Genomic DNA, 21,718 nt, shown 5'->3' with positions numbered 1-21,718 from the left:
GCGCGCTATATTCCTCGGTTGGCATGGTTATTAGCCTTCTGTCGAACGCTCCGTCCTCGCGCTGCACATCCTCGGCCCCTCATTGGACGCGCTTGTCATTCTCCTCGTCTGACGTCAGAATTCTCCTCTCCTCCAGTCACCGTCATCATGGTCTGAGAGTGAATCACGGAGAAAAAGAGGAATCGTGCACGTTTGTTGTTATTGTTATTACTATTAGCGTTCATACACACAAGGTTGTGCGTGTAGGCGCAACAAACGGGCTTAAAAGTCATAACCCACTCACGAACAGAGTGACTTTTTCTCCGCTTTAAATTCATTAAAGGTAAAATTCCTCTATTCTTCCCCAAAATATTGAGTCACAAGGCGAAAATTTAAAAAAAAAAAAAAAAAAATTCAAATGCGGTGAATGCTACCCACAATTTATATTCTATTTACTCACTTCCAATGTGCGCGCCACAGCGTGCGTGTGCGTTCTTGCCTGTGGTCCGCATCACGCAGCCAGTCACCAGCTATACGGTTATGCAATCTCGGAGCGCTGCAGGGTATCTCACTGCATTAGATACACACCCGGTCGCAAGCGCGCGCGCACACACACACACACACACACACACACACACACGCACACGCACATGCACGGGCAAAGCCCACATGTGTCGTCATGTATGACCACGCAGCCCAACCCAGCCCCGGTCACACATCTGTGACCCAACTCCACCTGGTTTTGTATTTAGGTCACAAGTAAAGTTACAGTAATTGAAATGTTTGAGTGGCTCATTGGAGTCAAAAGAATATGTTTTACTTATTTATATTTAATGTTACTCAACGTAAAAATGATTATCACAATAAGGCAATAGGGGAAGGACATTTTGATTTCACCTGAATTCATATACCTGATTCAATAATAATATTTAAATAATAAAACATTAATGTGTATAAAGACACAAATTAAATAAATGTGAACTCAGAAACAGCAGTAATTATGAGAAAGTCTTTTGATATCAATATATCTTAAATTGTGATGTTAAAGATGATGATTTGTGAAGCCAGGATCCCTCAGGAAGATGGTTCAGTCACAGAGCGCTAACAGAGTCCTGCCTGAGGATGTTCTTCTGAGCACAGGCCATGAAGGGCTTTAAAAGTAATTACATTTTGAATCCGCCCTGAACCAAATAATTTTTATGTCAGGACATTGAAATTGGAGTAATTTGTTCACTATTCTTTGTTTTGGTCATTGATTGATCTCAAATTGATCTCAGATTTCTGGCCAAATGTTGAGGGAATAAAAACAATTACAGTTTCACTATCATTAAAAGTGATTATTAAGTCATTATTTTAACTGTATATCTAAAATGCTAAAGGTTGGTTCTTCTTCTTCTGCAAAAACTGTAGAACTTCGATTTACCCTCTAAATCAAAGTTATATCATTCTTTGCATTTTCTCTTCTATGCTATATTACCAATCTCAATCCATCATAAAATTAAGCTTTGAAACACAGAACTAAGGGGTTTTCTTGCCAAATGTAAAAGTTGAAAGTACAAGCACTCCTCAAGATAGAAGTATCAACTTAGGAACATTGAACTTGAAATTTCATCTTAAGAATTAACTCTCAGAATCAACTGTTTTCATAGGTTGAAGAAATCCTGTATTGTAAAATGGAAATACTTATGTCAACATTATGATACTTAAAAAGAAACTGATGCTATGAAACCTCTAAATATGTTGGTGTTCATTTTAAACAGGAGTAGCGGCATGTCACCGGGTAGATTTTAGAATGAAAACCTACCTTTTACACCATTTATGTTCATTTCACGCATGTTATGTAGATCTATTGCACCTGCATTTCCATCATGATAGAGTCACCGGATGAGCAAGGTCACGTCGTACTATAGAGGGTTTGTCGTTCTCACTGAAAGTGTACATTCAATTATAAAACTGTTGAAAGAGACTGCTTGATTATATCAAAATAAATCACAAAAAATATTCTTATTTGTATTTAAAAAAGAAAATGTATTAATTTGCAAGTGGGGCACTAATTATTACTTGCAGATGGTCATGTGCCCCTTTGAGATTATTCTAGTTTTCAGCTCAGTGGATGCACGACACATTAGGAGGCTGATGTGATAAAAATGTGGAAAAAATACACAAATGCGTATTTCTCTCCTCTCGGTCTCATACTCAATTACATCATCACACCTTTAGTGAAGGGAACTCCCGGACAGACCCACATGCTCTGCACTCTGCCAGCTTTTTCTTTCCCTTTCCTTATTTCAGCTCCAGCCATCCGCTTCCTTATCGTTAAATGATAAATAAAATAGGAAAGACGCTGCTTTGTTCTTCTGAACACACACATTACTACAGCCACTCCCATCAGCTAAAGCATCTTCCTTCTTCTTTTTTTTTTTTTTTTTGGGTGTGTATGAATCACCCTACACGATGAGAATACAGATGAAACGCATGGGTGTCTTCATTGACTCCCTCTCCATGTCTCACTTCATTCATCTTTCCAGCAAAGCACCATGGGTAATGGAAAGCTGTTACATCATCTTGCTGTTTTGGTATGCACTGTAGCAGAGAGCTGTGCCCATCAGTGTCTTCAACTCAGACCGTTTCTGCGACATACATTCTTTGCTCTCTTCTGTGCAGTGGTGACAAAGTCAAACTGTATTACATCATCGATGTATTTCCAACACCAGGCTGTTCTCCTCCTGCACCAACCCACATCTCCTCAAGGGTGAACGTGGCTGGAGGACAGATGTTGCGCAGTTGCATAACTCCTTCACATATACGTATATTTAAATAAGACACTGGTGTATTGTAACACTTGTAGAGTAATCGGGGAAAAAAATGTGACAGAAAAACTCATGGAAATTTTAAAATATGTGAAGCATTTTTACAGTATGGTTAAAAATAGAATAAACAGACCTGTGCGAGGTTAAATCGACTGAAAGATCTCAGAAGTCAAAGTGGATGACTAACACTACCTCCGCCTCTTCACTCCGCCTCCCTTCACACACACACACATACACACACACACACACACACACACACACACACACACACACACACACACACACACACACACACACACACACACACACACACACACACACACACACACACAAACACACCTACACACTCCTGCAACAAATAACCACTAGGGTTCCCTTGTGTATAATGCTTGAAGACAAACCTCATCATTAAGGCAGATACAATATTGACCAGTGTATCAGTTTGAGATGTAAGAAGCAGCTGAGCTCTCCCTGCCATTGGTTACTGAGTGAGTGATGAAAAATAAAGTGATGCACAGTTTTTTTACTACATCTGACAGTGCAGCAGTGCTTCTTTTGTTATGACACATGAAAAAAGGTATTAAGAATATAGTCAAAAAAATCTTATATAATATGAATTGGTAGTAAATGTTCCTGAAAAATATTGAAAGAAGGCAGTGTAAATGTATCTTAAATCATCAAGATGCTTTTTGAATTCATTGAATACAACAATTTTTTTTAAAAAAGGAGGAGGACAACTATTGCATATTTTATGGGCATGTGTGATAGAAATTCACCCTCCATACCAGTAGGTGGCAGTAAACTGAAACCAGAACACCTGTGACTATACATAAACAGCTATGATAAAGGCAACATCTGCTATCATCGCCCCACACTCGCTCAATTCTTACACCATTTCAGTTAGTTCATTTTTTAAAAAAATAGTTTTTAAAGAATTAATATAATTTAGATTTGGCTAACTTGAGTTTTGTCTCGCTGATATCCATCTACCGAAGTGCTTCACAAACTGATTTGAAGAGAGCAACTGTGATTCGTAGCATAACACAATGTGAGCAGCACTGAAAAGTAGTGAAAGGGGGAAAAAAGTCACAATGTCATTATTTACACCACATGTGTCAAACTCAAGGCCCGGGGGCCATGTTTAGCCCACACCAACACTGTGTTGACATCTAGCTTTCTGTCTGATAAAAGCCCAGTCATCAGATTTGTTTGCTGCTATCATCGAGATGCCGATGGGAGTCGTGAAAGTCACCAGTAGCTTTCTCTCTCTCACATGACATATACAGGTATGTGACTTCATTGTTGCTCAATGATGACTCCCATCACAAAATCTTACAGCTCCACAAATCCCATCTTTAATATCTATACCCGTGCGTCACTGAACAGCAGCAGTGATGCACGCTGATGCTGATGCTGATGCTGATGCTGATCGTGTCGCACTGCTGGCCTTCAGCATCTTTATGGGGCGTGACGTGTGTTTCCTGTAGTTTCACCATTACTGAGGTATTAAGGAGCTCTGTTAAAGATTGAATCACTCACTGAATCACCAGTTGTGCCATATTCTCTTTCCCATGTGGAGAAAACCATGCATTATTCATCTGGCTGCTGAGGGATTAAGAGGAGGACACAGACTTTTCAGACTAGCCAAATCCCTGCAGTGCTGTCAGGATGTGTGATTTGGTGGTTAGTGATGGCTCTGGGGAGCCATAACTCCACTTTAATTAAAGGTTGCTGTAAAAGGTCAACAGGGAGAAGGAGTCAGGCAAGGAGCAAGAGAGCAAACTGATGGACTACAGAGAGCCTTTGGTTGATGGAAATGTCAAATCTGAAAGGGAAACATGAAACGAGTGTATCGGCTGTGATAATGATGATTTGGACTCGCTGGGCTTTCAAAATATGACATAAAGTTTTCACTTCTACGTTGAAGGGGACTCTTCTCCACGCCTGTTTGTTTACCCTGAGCGAAAAAAGGGATGAAAGTTATTTCTCCAATTTGGTTTGTTTTCAGACGTAAAACCATTGTTCCAAAAGCTCATAGCACAACATGTCACATAGAAGCAATAGAGTCTTGTGTAATGTTTTAGCCGTTATTATGGGGAGGCTGGAGCTCATTCCAGCTGAATTTGAAAGGGAGGCAAAGTATGATGTCAATTTCACAGTGTAGCTTTGGTAAAGCTGTAATACATAGATGATAATGTTAAAGAATATGTTAAAGAACTGATGTGATCCCCTCAAATCTGATTCTAAATTTTTCCAAACTGGATAATTAAGATAATGATCCAGGAGACACCGACTCAGAATTTAAAAGGAAAGTTCAGTAGTGCCTTGACATACCCATTTAAAATAACTAAAAGAATATTAATCCATTACAGCTTTGTGAAAAAGCCATAAATCCCTTAAATTAAGAAAAAAAACATAATTTTTTATCAACCAATGCTCTTCCTGTGAAAATATAATTATATAATTTACATGAACAATGATATAAGAAAAGAAGTGCAAAAGTCCTGAGCGCACGCGAGTTATGTCTTTCGGATTTTCACACGTATGTTGAACAAAAATATGAACCGAGCAATGACTCATTTCTCAAAAAAAAAAGTATGTCAAGATGCTCGTATGTCAAGGTACCTCTGTATTTACTTCATGCCCCCAGTCCTGGATTATCCTCTACTGATTTCCACCAACTATATAGTTCCATCCATTCTCCCAGCTGACTGTCCCTTTGCCTGAAGAGCTGGACTCAGATGGTTTTACTGATTGCCCTCCAGCCTCTGGCAGAGGTCCTCTAGATGGATCCCAGAGGCTACTTTAACCAGCAGTAGTGGCTCTTGACTGGGCTTCTCCGTCACCAGCTGGTCTCTCACCTCTGGACCCGTCTGAACCGGCCTCATCGCTCCCTCTGCCTGCCTGGGAAACTGAGTCCATCAGTTCAGGACCTCTCTGTTCACAATCAAATAACAGAACATCATCTTTACATTGGATAGACCATTAAAGAAGACAAAACGTCCTTTTTATACAGTGAAATTAAAAAAAAGTGGTCGTTTTTGTGGTGCCACCATCAGTTCAAAGAAAGTGTAGATTCTTATGACAGGAAAGAATCCAAGTAATCAGTCGTCAGGTCTTTTTCATCATGGATATCAGATGTCAACCAATCCATCAATCGACTTTCTGCCAATCTCCTTTACAACAGAGGACCAGTCAGCACGCTTGGGCTACAACCGGTAATGGGTACAAATACAACACGGCCTTGAGTCTGTGTGAATGAATGTAAAGTCAGAAGGAGATCAAATATGGAATAAAAGGAGAAGAAGACTGTCACGCAAAGCCGAGTTCACACTAAACGCACACACTCATGTCTTCCTGCCTGGAGGTACGACTATTCCAGACAAGTCCTGTTGAGACAAGTAGCAAGTGTGTGTGTGTGTGTGTGTGTGTGTGTGTGTGTGTGTGTGTGTGTGTGTGTGTGTGTGTGTGTGTGTGTGTGTGTGTGTGTGTGTGTGTGTGTGTGTGTGTGTGTGTCTGAAGGAGCTTCCTGCAGAGAGCTGCAGTGGTGTTTTGTCACCAGAGGAGACACAGTACAGGAACTGATGGTGTGTGTGTGTGTGTGTGTGTGTGTGTGTGTGTGTGTGTGTGTGTGTGTGTGTGTGTGTGTGTGTGTGTGTGTGTGTGTGTGTGTGTGTGTGTGTGTGTGTGTGTGTGTGTGTGTGTGTGTGTGTGTGCGTGTGCGTGCAGGCATTTGTGGGACTGTGCTGGCAGAGGGTGGAAAAAAGAGATGGAGATATGAGAGTTATTGAGAGTAATATTGCTCTCAGGACAGAGAGCAGAAAAAAGACAGCTGGAACGAAATGCGACAGAGAAAGACATAAAGAGAGACAAATAAAGAATCAGCAACACATCATCCAATAAAACCTCTCTGAAAATACAATAAAGACAATATAACACCCATAAATAAAAGGGGCCACCACTCACTCACCACTTACACGCTGCAGTTAGGGTGTTGCTATAGCATCCTAGACAATAAAATAATGTCAAAAAGTTATCCTTAACATAAAATAACCTTTTTCTCTGCATCTAACGCAGTTCTTGACATGATTTGGACTTAATAAATCTGCAGAATGTGCTTATTTCTAATTATAATTATATTATTTTTTTGTGTGTATGCGTATGTGTGTGTGTGTGTAGTTTGTAGGTGAGTGAAAGAAGCAGAGATGCAGTCGGACAGGCCGTTGTCACTGTGAGCAGCTGTGGGTTACGACCCCATTGCGGCTCACCGCTGCCGTCTGACACACACATGCAATACATGCACACACACTTGTCAGTCCACATAACTGTTAACATAGCCGACTTGAGAACCACACTGAGATGTCAGATAAAAATAGCTTACTCCTCGTATTCAGGTATTCTTGAGCCATGATTGAAGTTAATTTTTTTTTTAAAGTGTGTGTTTGGTATGTATTTACTTGGAAATAAATTAAGGTCTTTGAAATAATGTTTGGACACAAAATTACCCCTAGGAAAGAGAAAGTTAGACTGAAATCAGAGACAAATCTTCCCCATGAAGTTTATTTGGTGTCGCATATCTCTTTTCTACACAGATCTGTAACGGAGCTCACTCCCACCCAGCGCCCCCTGCTGGTGTAGAACTACTTTATTTTCCTTCGTCCACAGTGATCCAGATTGCCAATACTGCTAAAATCTATTTGAGGTGATAGAATTGATAAACAAGATAATGTAGTATTATAAGAAACATTTAGAAGTGTGTCATCGCTACTTTAAAAAAAGTCATTCCTATTATTTCATTTTTTAAACCTTATTAATTGTGTAATTATTAAAGACGTCTGATTATATTGATTACGCAGTCAAATAACTGGACGTTGCAGCAACAGTAACATCACCTAAGTTGTCTACAAATAGCCTCCTTGCTGGAAGGAATCAATTCTTTTCCAGATCATTAGCCATGTTACCGATCAGGCTGCTGAGCCCCTGCCTGTGTCCTGTATCGACCCGATCAATTTCTTTTCAATCAACTGATCCTTCTAACTCCCTTTTATCAATTTGCCTGACATGTTAACACACTACAGCTACTCTTTATAATTCATCAAGAGGAACCCATCCATCCATCCATCCATGAAGAAGCTCTGAAAATTATTTTATTGACTTTTAATTTTATTGATTGACATTGAAAATACCTTCCATATGAGATTAGACATCAATACAGTGAGCGGCTGAGATGTCATGTTGTCGACCTTTGCCATGTTTTTTCTTCTGTTACACACCACCTCGTCATCCCTATACATTTCTTTGTTCGCTAGTGCGTTACTGTGTGGGAGAAAGTGTGATCTCCTGTAGTCACACATGCCTTTGTGCATCAACACATGCAAACATATTCAACATAATAGAGTCGCAACTTGCATAAAGAACCAAGCTGTTATAATTATCAGCTTTGTGAGTTTGCTAATTGGTGTGTAACATATGTTCTCTCCATAGGTGCGTTACACAAATGCATTACCTAATGTTGTGATTTAAATTACTTTTACTCCAAGATAAACTCTTACATGCAACCGCGGAATCTGTGGCTCACTGTCATAATAATCATGACATAATAAGTCATGCTGCAAAACAAATCATAAATCTGATATTTGGTTTTATATTTTGAGATGATCCTCGAGATTTTTTTTTATTTGCAGTAATACGCGAACACACAAACGTGGCATTTTGAGTAAACGTTTTTTTTTTTTCCAGGACAGTTACAAAAGCTTCACCTCCACCCTGATATTAGAACCTTGTCAGAGATTTGCTTCCATTTGTATTCATGAGGTCCAACAGTCATCATTCCAGCTCATCTAAAAGGTGCTAGATGGGGTCGAGTTCAAGGCTCTGTTCAAGCCTGTTATGTTGGAACACCCCCTGTGCCACCCCATTAATCTGAAGCATTATTGGCTGTCTGCAAAGAGAGACTTTATTTTAAAGGAACTCTTTGAGTATTTTGCAATTAAAAAAAAGTCCTCCATATGGATTCAATTTGTTTTTTGTATCATATGGAAGATGTAGATTTTCTTTATATTTTTGGTTCACAAGTTCATCCTCCATCATTCCAGAAAATGAGTGAATGGATTGATTTTAGGTTTGTGACTGTAGAAACAGTTTCTAAATATCATTCTAATACACAGGGTGGACATAATTATTAACATTTTTGTTGTTTATGACACTTCAAGACCCTTTGCTGTCAACATGGTACGGTCCAGATGCTAACAGGCGCTAGTAGTGGTGATGGAATGTCATTCAAAAAAATAATGAAGTAAACAAAATAAATAAATAACATGTATCGATGAGTTTATTAATTAATTGTTTAGAATTAATGACATTGATAACAGTACATACAGAATTTTTAAGTTTGCTTTAGCATGTTGGCATATGGTGCAGAAGCATTTTAAGACTACAGAGTACAAATAAGGTCAACTGGTCTGAAACTATTGGAGTCAAGATTTAGGTTGTGTCCAAAAATAATCTTCACCAGAGGATGGAAGAGTTTGTTTCGACGTTGAATGTGTTCGGCTGTGAAACAAGCTGCTTTTCAAAGCTGTTTAGTGTGTTTCTCATGCAAACGACACGGCTGTTCCTTTACGTTAGAATAATGTATATAAGTTATCTTTACTTTCTTCAACTTCATTGATTTTGTTTGGTGAAACCGAGAGGTCATTCGGAGATTCGCAGAGATAAATCCCCTGGAGGAGCACTTAAGTGTCCCCAGTAATTGATGAGGTTTCAATACACACATCCTAAAAGATTCACTCAAGTGTCCTTGTACACGACACGCGAATCCCACCGGCTTCTGGAACACTTCAAGGTTTCATGAGCCGGTCGTGTTTCCTGGAGCAAAGACAGAGAGGGAAGAATGTTAGATTATTAGTAACTTGACAATATTCACTGAATTTAAATCAAATATTATTAGTTTCATGTCTAGACGTCTAGTGAATCTATGTGTAGCATCACTTGGAGTATTATTATCTTAATATATATATATTTTTCTCACTGGATGGTTGTGATGAATTTAATTCTGTGTTTGCCTCACAATGACCTGGCGAGACAATTGTCTCGTCTAAAAGAAAATGAATGGATGGATCTTGTAGTTTCTGTGTTTCATGCCAAAAGGGGGGATTTTGAGTTATTCCCTGACAACAAATCCCATCCTGATTTGAGTTCTTTTATTAGTTATTAAAATTTACAAAATATCCATTCCATGTTTCAATACTCTTATAAACTTTATGTAGCTTTACTTAACTTTGTGTAACTTGTAACTCACGCTTAATGCGTTCCAGACCACCTGTGAAATACAAAATTCTTCGATATAGTGACAAAATATTTATTTGATTATTTTCGGTAATTTAAACATTTATGAACCCTTTTCTCACACTATTATAGACTGTTTCACGGAAGTGCGCTGCGCTCCTTGAGTCTCAGAACGCAGAGCGTACGCGGATGCTCTTAGCCAATAGCACTCACGTACGGTATCACGTGACTACCCACTAAAAATCCGCTATGTAGCGAAGCCAGGCATCTTGAAGCGCGAACAAGCGTGTGATTACAAATGATTTTGCCGTATTTTTTTTTATTTTACTCTTTGTCTCTGTTACAGAGCATTAACTTCTTAGTGTATCCAAAGAAAAACAAGGCAGTCAGAGACTGGAGCATGTTGCTTTTTGTTTTATGATTACCGTATTGGCCCGAATATAAGACGGTGTTTTTTTACATTGAAATAAGACTAAAAAAAAGTGAGGGGGCGTTTTACATTCGGGGTCTAGACGTTATTCCCATTTACAACGCTAGATGGCGCCGGATATTTTTAAAGCGAAAACTGAACTTAATTCCCCAGGCAAAAGGAACCCCTGTAGCGAAGAAGAAATATAAAACTAGCGGTAGCACGAAGAAGAAAACTAAAACTAGCGGTAGCACGAAGACGAAAAATAAAAATGGCAGTAAGAAAGAAAAGAGAAGAAAATAAGAGAAGAGATAACAGAAAATGGAGAAACGTAGCGACAATGTGGAGAAAAGTGGGTCGGTTCTCTGACGGTAACAAGGTTGGTGCCACTCACCGTTCATTTACACACGTGATTCCACTTCAGTTCACATATTTACATGTTCAGATATTAAGATGTGAGAGACAGTGTTTGCATGATTTGAATGAGGCGAAATAACATGCGTTTTCTCCCGAATATATTGTTCCAATCATTTGTTTCATATGTACTGTAATTATGTTCTGTATAAAAATTAAATTTGGTGTTCAAAAAGTCTTTTTTTCAAACTTGAGTCTTGAAAAAGAGGGGGTCGACTTATAATCAGGGTCGTCTTATATTGGGGGCAATACGGTGTATCTCATCAGGTTTACACAGACGTGTACCTAAAATGTGAAAATTTGACCTTGTTCTAGTTTTTCAAGGTCAAGGTTATGATGTAATTTTTGTCCCCTTGCCTCCCTGGATATAACGCGTTATGTTTTCTCTTTCTATCTTATTTGGTTCCTGAGATATGTGGGGGGGGAAAAAAGTAAATAAGTTGAAATTTGAACTAGTTTTCTCATTTTTATCCCTTTTGCTGCCCGAGTAATCTGCTTTTTGTTTCATCTTACTATCTGCTTTTTGTTTCATCTTCTTATCTGCAACGGTTGTGAAGATATTTGATGGATGGACGAGGAGAGGGACAGAGGGGGGGGGGGTCCTGATCCACAACAGCGACTTGGACCCAATTTATTCTTTTGCATCCTGTGTCCTGATGAAGCAGCAGAAATTACAGCCTCTTCAAGTGAAGTAACTTGTGATCAAAAGCAGCGGTACTCCTGCTACTATCACACACTACTATCCAACCCAAGTGACAGCAATGACTGACACACACACACACTTGTGCGTGATGCTGGGTGTATTTTTGTAGATGCACGTCACAGCATGTTCCTTCATTAGCAGCGCTGTGTGAATGCATCCTGCTTGTTAAGACTAACAGGAAGTGTTGGTGTCATCTTTGAGGTTTCCACCTGTTTGCTCCCTCAGTCTTCTGTTCTCATGGAAACCAATACGGCGAGGAGCCGCACCAATCAAACGCACAATGGCCTCTTTGTCTTTCCACTTGTTTGTGAGTGTACAACGTCATTCCTGCTCGCATGCATTCGCCACTCCTGGCAATGTTGACCTCTGAATTGCGCCGGCTGCTTCACGCAGAGCTGAGTCTGATTATATTTCATCTGGCTCCCCGGAGATATTAAATAAAAGCTATTAAATTTTGACGTCCAGCACTTGTGGCTTCAAAGCCAACCCCTCTGCGCTGGACTTCAAATGGAGATGACTCAAATGTTCTGATCCATCCGCTCTAGAGGGGTATTAATAGCTGCAGTCAACCGCAGAGGGGTCTCCCTCCATCCCGACCAACACACTCCATTTTATGATGCTTTTTCTTTTTGTCTTTTACTTTTCTTTTTTCTTTTCTTTCTCATCTCCACAGTTAGGAATTACGTTCTTTTTCCTCTCTCTCTCTCTCTCTCTCTCTCTCTCTCTCTCTCTCTCTCTCTCTCTCTCTCTCTCTCTCTCTCTCAGCATATCCATCATTTTATCCTAGATAATATTCAATTTAGAAGCAAAAAAAGATGCATACTCCAGCTTTAAGACTTTTAAAAATGAAAAACCAAACCTTTTTTCCAGGGCAAATATTGCCATGTAAATAGAATTCAACTGTTTCTCTGTCTCAAATCCTGTAAGATAAAGCTTCATTTTTAGTATTCAGTCAGGAATGGCAGTGGAACCTTCTCATCTCATCTCTTCTCATCTCATATGGGCAACGAAAAAATTTTGAATTAATATATTCATCAATGTGTTTCCATTTTCCCATAAAATATTTACTCCAATGATGAAAATACATCAGAAAACTCAGTTTTATTGCAAAAACATTTGATGTTGATTCAGTTTTTATTCATTTTACTCTGACGGCTAACACTCACCCTCCATTCTTATATTAAAGGGTTTGTATATTTGGAAGCAAACTAGGCAAATAGATGTTGACATGTTGTGGTGATAAAGCAATCATCATGATAATCACTCTAATACTCCTCACCGACAGACATCACAACACAATAATTAAAGAATATCCTCCCTCATGGCCTTTAATCTCCTCACCTCACAGCTTCCTCTCTTCCCTCTGACCTGTCTTACCTCTAATCAAAGTGCCTCTCCCACCCCCCTGCCTCCAGTCGTCTGCTGAACATTTCTCTTTCAAACCCTCCTCCCTCCCCATGCCTCATTAGCAGCTATTAGCCGGCTTCATTCATCAAAGGAGAAACTGCACACACATTTAATTATTGATGCTCTTTAAGAGCTGACTTCAAGCTGCTTTCTATGATTCCAGTACCTGTCCTTCCTGCTCATCGACTCAGCCTCAAGATCCTGCTGAAAGATAATATTTAATGGAGGAATAAATCACTAGGTGGCAGCATAGTAACACATGGTGCATACATTGACAAGTGCGGGAGGCTGGGCTTTGAATGGACTGGATCATATGGGATGCTGATGGTGCCGGATTGACTGTGACAAGCTAGTTCCTGGATTAGAGATGTGGAATAACAGCTTCAACATATATCTTTTTCAATTAGCTCTGCAATTTCCCTAATTAATGGTTCAATATGTGGATCAATTGGAATAATGTTGCCCTGATCCATTAATGACCTTTAAATGCATATCAGAGCTTTACAAAGTCGATCAACCTTCTGTGGCTCGTAGCAGGATGGATGTATGGATGGATGAATGGATGGATAAATAGAAAGATAGGTAGATAAATGTTGGTAGAGTTCATGATTCTAATGATGGTCTATTCAGAATGCAAATCAAATTTGCTTTTATAATCAGATCTTGAAGACAGACTTAAGTGACCAGATCTGTTTTGTGTGTCCACACATCACCACCCTATCTGGGTGGGTTGCTGTGGTAACGACGCATCATTAGATCGACAGCCGAGTGGCATGGATTCAGTATCTGTCCAACATCTTTCTGGATTATCCATCTATCCATACATCCACTTTCTTGAAGGCAAGACGACTGTATGTGGACGGCCCTATTGTGAACACAGTGACACCAGAAACACCAAAATATCAACTTTGTGAATAGAAAAGTAGAAAAAAAAAGATGAAAATAAATACAGTTCCATTCACAGAACTACTGAACATGTATTTTGTCTGCAAACTGCAGCAACAAGTGTGTTAAAAACCCAGCAGAATCAATGCACATTATTAAATAGATAACTATGGGGCTACATGGATAACTGCTTGTAAAAGATGAGTACAGGATGTGCGACAGCATGTTCGTATTTGCATGACGATAATGACAGCGCCGTGGTTTGCCCTCAGTTTGATAAGTGACACAGAGCCGTTAATTATATCTCCGTTATCTGTTTCTTTTATTGCCGAGCTCTGATTGCTGCTCTCGCCACGCTCTACTGGGATGGAGGAAATTTGACAACCTGTTACAGGAACGGTGTGTGTGTGTGTTTGTGTGAGAGAGAGAAACTTATTCCTTCTGTTTTGTTATTTTTCCTTGTAACCAGATTTGCAGAATAATGCGAAACAAATGAAAATGTCAAGAAGAAATGATGAAAATGCACGTGCTACATCTTGGGAATGGAGCAATTTAATTAAGATAAAATAAATAGCAGCAGTTTCTATTAGATGAGTGATTTTCATCACAGCAAACTGAATATATTTGAATTTTGGGATGTTGCTTGGACCGATTTAGAATTAAAAAACAAACACTGACAGTTTTCAAAGTTGATAACGAGAAAAGAAAAATGAAACTCTTACTTGCCTTTTGGACATTTTTTCTGCTCTGATGTATTTTGTGTCCTTGGTCCCCACTTCATCTTTTAACCCATCCTTCATTTCGTTGCTAAGAGCAACTGGAGCAAAGAGCTCAATACAGTAACAGTATCACCTGATCCGTCAGGGGATCCAGCAGGTGTGTGTGGGTTTGCACCTGTCACTATGCACGTGTCTGCTGTTTCCACGCCAATGACCAGTTACAACACAGAAAAGCAGGATCACACACACACACACACACACACTGTAAATTGAGAATTGGCAGGCTTACAGTTAATTCAGCGTGAATATTTAATCAACTGTAAACATATCACTCCAGCAGCGATCTGTGTGTGCATGTGTGTGTGTGTGTGTATTTCTGTGTTAGTGTTCACATATAGCTATCTCGCTCCTTTTCTGCCTAATTCATGTGGGTGTATCTCAAATGGAGCTCCACCTCTTTGTTCAGAATGGACTTTCCTTCATTCGACACCCATGAATGAGATCAGATTTGAGACCAAAAGGCGTAGAAGAAAAAAGTCTTTATTCTTCAACAAGAGAAAATGTGACTCAGCTGTCTGATCGGTGTGCAGGGCCGTTGGATTTCACTCTTTTCTGTTGGTTGGGGTGTCTGTCAGACGGATTATGCAACAAGATGTATTACCATGGAATTTGGTGGGAAAAGAAACAAATAGAAGTTAAAAAGCTAAAAGAATTCATTAAATTCAAAGGTGATCCACATAAAGGAGGGGATTCAAGAATTTTTTGTGTCATCAAGAGCTCGATTGATTCTACAAAACTTTGAAGAATCAATCAAGCTAAACAAAGTTTAGTCCCTTTATTATTTATGAGTTTTTCCTCACTTCTATAAGTATTTAAAAAAAGAAAAGAAGAACAAAACAGTTTCAGTCTCATCTATTTAATCATCATGTGTCCCCTGGTATCCCTGAACCATCCTGGATCAGATAAACACCAGTGATGTCAAAACCGTAAAGACATTTGAAAAGTGAAATATTTCATGTGAGCCAGTTTCCAGTTTTTAAAGTTTCCAAAATACAAATGTTTTTAAACGGCAGCTCAATTTCACCAAAAAAGAATTTATATTCATCCAAAAAAATAATTATTCAATTACTGCGAGTAAAATTTTAAAAAACAACAACATGTTAATCCAACTTTAAGTTGGGTTTAAATACTAAAGAGACGGTGTCTCTGTGAGATATTAAAAAGCATCATTGGGATTCACTTTTCCTAATCGCTTCTCAGGCTTTGCACTTCACAAACTCTCTCTTCCCCCTCAGGCAGAGCTTTCAAATCGGAAAATCTTGGTGATTCTTCAATGAATAAATACACCTTAATGTGATTTTAATGGATTCCATCTGTTGAAATCAATACGTGGCGCGCTAAAATTCCACACCCACCTACTGTTAAGTGCTTTAATGCTGTCAAGCGCTCAGAGGAGCACATTTAGTTTAAAACTCGACAGCAGTCACCTCCACCGAGACAGCGCAGCCTCCCCAGCAGTACCTGAAAGCACACCAAAGTAAAACATCCACTGACACTATTTTAATAATCCAGGTCATACTAGATTTTACTTTTAAGAAGTCATTTGAATAATGACGGAAAATATGAATAGATTATCAAATTAGTTGGTGATTAACTTTCTTGAACTGACTGCAGCAGCGCTCAGTGGACTGATAACGCGTTCATCCCAGGCCCCGTCTCCGTCTCGGTGCGCTCCTGCGTGCGTGTGCGCGTTATTGGCTCCTCCGTTTAACCTCTGAGCGGCGATTTCAGGAGATCCGACGCGACCGCTTCCAAAATCTCTCTTTCTCTCTCCTCTTCCTCCCTCCTCCTCCACCCCCTCCTCTTCCTACCTGATTCAGATCTGCTCCGACGCTATGCGTATGACCGTCTCTCTCTCCCTCTCTCTCCCTCTCTCTCTCTCTCTGCAAGACGAGCACCACCGGAGAGACCCGCGCGCTGCTGCCCGCCCGCGAGCACCCAACGCCGGCGTGACGAGCGACCCAGGCCGGGCAACAGGAGCGTCACAGCCCGCCGCTGATTGAATCCCCCACACTGCGGGAGGAAGAGGAAGACATTAAACCGGCGGAGGTAAATATTTATATGTAATCGACTCATGAGAGCACAGACGGCTTTATTTGTGCAGAGGAGGTGGAGGCGCGGTAACGGTGGCCGTCCAGGTCGTTTGATTTATTCGTTCGCGTTTATGACAGCTGATCCGACGGAGTCCGTTTGAGCGAAAATTCACGACTTAAACCGCACATTGATATTTATTTCACCGCCGAGAGCTCCTCCGGTGAAGAGGCGATATGGATGGAATGATTGATCAAGCTGGCTGAGGCGCACGACAGCCTGTTGTACATCCGCGTTTGTTTGTGATTCAGTTTCCAAAAAAAATAAAAATAAAATAAAAATAAAAATAAAAGAACGCTGAAAACCTGGATGTGCATCCAGTTTTTTGTTGTTGTTTTTTTTAGAACATGTGCTGTGTTTTAAACATTTTTGGTGGCAAACGCGAAGGGACAAGGTCTCTGTGTCCACATCGCAATCAAAAACACACACACACACACTCACACTCACACACACACACACACACACACACACACACACTTACGTGCACGCCACCTGCACGCACGCACGCACACACACACACACACAGATGGGGAATCACACTTAGCGGCTCTTCCACGTGCGTAAGCGCATGCGTTAATGAGATGAGAGCACACACACACACACACACCGGCCAACAGCTGATGTAATTGCAGGTGTATTATAATAAATGGTAATTCTCATATGACCATTACCATCGCCCTTCTACTGTATCATCACTCATCTTCATCATTACCACCACCATCATCATCCGCTCCACAGGGTGTAAACGGTTTTTTTTCTCACAGGAAGTGGTGAAGAGGAACTGAAAAAAGAGAAGTTGCTGTCATTCTCACTGAAATAGTGTGATGGAGGAAGCATTAATAAATGTAGAGGAAGGGGAGGATTTGTTTACATGTCCCTTAACTTGTAGCGAGAGAGTTGTCACCCTCCCCTCCCCATTTCTCTCCTGATCAATAAGTAATTCCTCCATCTTTTCCAGAGTTGGCATCCGATTGAGACGTCAGTAAAAGGACGAGCGGGGCATCCCAGAGTTCCATTCGTCATCCTCTCCTCCTCGCCCAAGTCTCTCCTCTTTTAATCAGAAGTTCTCTCCTGCGAGCGGCAGCAGCATCGGCTTCTGCATCCTCGTCATGGCTTCCAAACTCAGCCCCAACGTCCTGTACGTGGGGGAGCCCGGCGAGTCACTGGGGTCGCCGCAAGGGGATCCTGAAAGGACGCACATCGTAAGTGTGGTCAGTCTAAATGTGAAGGAAGTTCAATTGAGCTGCAGCAGGATGACATCTGATAAATAGCCCCACTGGTTTATTTACCATTCACGAGTAATGGGACTGGATTCACAGCTACTTTAAACTGCTGACTCTGTTGAGTCCGATTGAATTTACGCATCTGCTTATTTACTTGTTATAAAAATATCCAGAGTCTTTGTAAATTATTCATTTGCCTTTTTAACTTGAAATTGGCTTGCAGTATGAGAGGAGGAGTTGCAAACTGATTCAGAGATCCACACGATTACTGCAGTTTATTTCTAATTCATTATTGTTTTTAATGAGATTTGGCTGGATTGTAATCTCATGGATATAACTTGGATTTGGAAATGAAATCTGTATCTAAATACCTGCAAATTGGCTTTGTTTCACTCTGCTTTAACATTAGATATAACGGGACAATAGATATTAATGTTAGAATCTAATCACTTGGAGTGTATCAAAGCAGTCAAATCTCAGCAGATTGAATTAATCCATGTGTTTAGAGCCAGAAGGAACAATCTGGAAGACATCCACAGAGTAAGTGTGTGTTTGTTGATGGGTAAGTACAACCCCCAAACTTCTCCCACCAATAAGAGGTCACAAAATATACATTCCAACAATACAAAAATGCAGACATTGGCTGTGACTTGAAAATAAATTGCGCAAAATAAGAACACTAATTTCACCAAGAACATCTCGCTTCTGAGAGTGGAACTTTTTTTCACTAAAAGAATGAGCAGCAAACCACAGGTAGCCCAATCAGTCAGTGCCACTTCCACAACATATGAAACCATCTATAAACATGAAGTGAAGAGGAAGAAAGAAAGAAACAGTGTAAAGATGATGAAGTTACTGGACTAACAAACACCAAAACTGTAACAGATGTGACCAAAAACAAAAGAGAACAACAGAAACACAATCTAAAACGGTCAAACTGGCAGAAAGAACTTCCACTACCGCAAGACAAAATGTACACCGTGTGGATCACCCACCCAAAAAATAATCTAAACCATCCAGGAAAGCAGGAGCATAAGCCCAACCTACAATCTGGAGGGTGGGGGGGATACACACCCACTCACCCACCCAAAGCTCCAGTGATCTGTGGAGTGACTAAATGCCACCACAGTCAAGTTGGTGCAATTAAATTCTTAACAGAAACAACACACAACAAAAGTGGACTCCGACTTGATTAGTATAATCAAGAGTTTCTGATTATTCGGAAAATAGAATTAAGAAAATTTATGCTGAAGTGAATTGCAACCAAGTATTACAATATAACGAATAGATTCATTTTAATCACAAAGTAATCCTTCTTATCCTTTTTTCAGGCTGGGGAAACTGGAGAAGAGTCATCAGACAGCGACGGAGAGCAAGAAGAGACGTCGCACAAGCTGATCCGCAAAGTTTCGACCTCCGGACAGATCAGGACAAAGGTAGGAAAAAAAACAAACGGAAAAGGGAGCATAGGTGGGATTACATAATCTGCATCTTTTCCATCCTATAAACAAGGTTTCCCAAATCTCTACCAGTTCATTCTTTGACCATCTTTTAGACTCTGGTTTTCAGATGTTTTTTTTTTTAGATTTTTTAACTGAATAAACAGCAATAATTTATAAAGAAACATTAACAAAGGGGTTAAAATCATTAGTGGAAAACTTTCGGCTCAGGCCTGGCCCTCGTCTTCCTCACTGCATCATTTTTTCTCTTCTTGAGTTTAAAGCGCTGACAGCCGATCTGATGTAATCATAACCAACTTCTCAAAGCTGCCTTTTTGGCCTCTGGCCTGTGTTTTTACAGGAAGATATTGATGGTTTGACATTTACCTCTTACTGGCAAATACACTCACACACAAATCTGCCTCATTAATTATTGATGAGCTAATATGCACGATGGGAAACATTACTTACATTGATCGATGCATATGACAACTGTCTAAATGATCATCGTATAAACGTGTGCTTGCTGAAATCATCGTCCATCACCTGAGCTGAGTATCAACTGTAAATCATACGACAATCAATAGGAAGCACAGGACACCTAGCAACCCTGTCGTCATGGGGACAGCATCCCATAAGGCCGAGTTTGTTCCAAGAGCAGATGATGGTTTTTGAATATCAGGTCTGGTATTGATTGGGTATTCTCAAATGACTTCGCTGTAATGTGGTGTCAAGGTCAGTGCACATGCCCATATAAGGCATGATAACACAACAGAGGGTTGCCATGGTTTCAGGATTCTTATTCCTGAATTTTAAATAATTTAACACCAAATTCCTTGTGAAGGTTTTCCATCTCAGTGAGTTGTATTATGACTTATTTTTTTAACTCGCTCTTCATCCAAATAAGTTGTCATTTTGAAACAGTAAAGTCATATATAAAAAAAAAGAAATAGTAAAATTGTAATTTAAATATCCTCAAATTGGAAGAACATAAAGGGTTGAGGATAAAAACTAAAGAAAAGAAAAAAATGCAGTATCATTTAAATAAGGAGATAAGTAAATGTATTTTATGCATAATGAGAAGTTCTAAAATGAAAAGTTGAAAAAATATATTTTTCCATAATTATAAACGACATAATTTTTGTTACTGTAGTATGACATGAGTTGTAATTTCCTTTGTAAAAAATATTCCAGCATGAATGACATCATCATTAATCTCTCTTCCTATTGGCTGTAAGACACAGCTGCTGCTCAGGGTGAGCTGTCAATCAAATTTGACAAAGCCAGGATTAAAGTTGTATGTATTTTTTTCTTCTTCTTCTGTGTGTGTGTGTTGATAAACCATACATGACGTGGATTAAGCTAGTTATCGAGTCTAGGATTATACCTCGGTGACAATAGTCTAAGAAGATTATCTTGTTTGTTTGTGTACATGTGAATGTGTGTATGTTTTGGATATATGTTCTGTACTGCTTAACTTATATGCGTGATTTGTTTTTATTGACAGTCTGTTAATCTTGTTTCACTTAATTTTGTCCCTTGCCTCTTGCCATTCTTGTTAGTACAACAGGCTTTTGGCACATTTGTTTATTATTATGTGAGTTGTATCTTGACATCCTGGCACCATTAGATTAATTTAGTCCCTAAATAATTGTACAGATGCAGCTATGGCCCTGAGATGTGTTGGGTATTGGATGTAATTTAGTATATGTGGACATGAGAGATGAGCTTTTTAATAATCAGGAGTCAGATGAGCACATCTTTGCTTCTCTAGAAGCCGGAAGGACAAACTGAGGAGCAATGGGCATGGCTTCAAAAGAGTTTTAGAGTAGAAGGTGAACAAGAACTAGAATAAAGGAATAGAATAAGGAAACACTTCATCATCACAGCCCCGAAAAGGGAATGGTTTTGCATGCGGTGGTCGCACAGAGTTGCTCTCTCCCTATTCTTCCTAAGTGATTTTTCTCCAGTTCTAGTAGTTGGGTTCCTCTTGGTGTAGGACAATATCTCATGTCTACAGAGTGTGTGTGTCATGTCCCGGGGGATGAAGGCATCGACTGACCCTCACCTTCCGAGCACCTGTGGGTTATGTACAGTATCACCACCAACTACCGCCACAGACTGACCCGGAGCTCGTCCCCCGGGACTCCATCTGTTACCTCATGACAAACAACCCCAGACTTTGTTGTACTCACTGCTGATCATCATAATGATGACAGTCAAACGTTGGAACAGTATCTGATTTTAGCGTTTTACTTCACATCTAACAGATGCCATTGATGGCACACATTA

At 39.8% G+C, this 21,718-nt stretch overlaps 1 protein-coding gene across 1 annotated transcript in view; it reads left to right on the top strand.

Moving 5' to 3' along the window:
- The first annotated feature begins 16,404 nt into the window (after positions 1–16,404).
- The window catches only part of si:dkey-172j4.3 (diacylglycerol kinase delta), a 50,186-nt gene continuing 44,872 nt past the window's right edge, over positions 16,405–21,718 (top strand). Inside the window, exons 1-3 of the mRNA XM_068307878.1 lie at positions 16,405–16,722; positions 17,723–17,966; positions 19,319–19,423. Coding sequence (XP_068163979.1) covers positions 17,874–17,966; positions 19,319–19,423 — 198 coding nt within the window. The 5' untranslated portion in view covers positions 16,405–16,722; positions 17,723–17,873. The remainder of the gene's footprint in view (positions 16,723–17,722; positions 17,967–19,318; positions 19,424–21,718) is intronic.

The sequence above is a fragment of the Antennarius striatus genome, chromosome 23, assembly GCF_040054535.1.
Source record: "Antennarius striatus isolate MH-2024 chromosome 23, ASM4005453v1, whole genome shotgun sequence".
Lineage (NCBI taxonomy): Eukaryota > Metazoa > Chordata > Actinopteri > Lophiiformes > Antennariidae > Antennarius > Antennarius striatus.
Note: the sequence above shows the minus strand (reverse complement) of the source record. Positions and strands in the feature narration are given on the sequence as shown.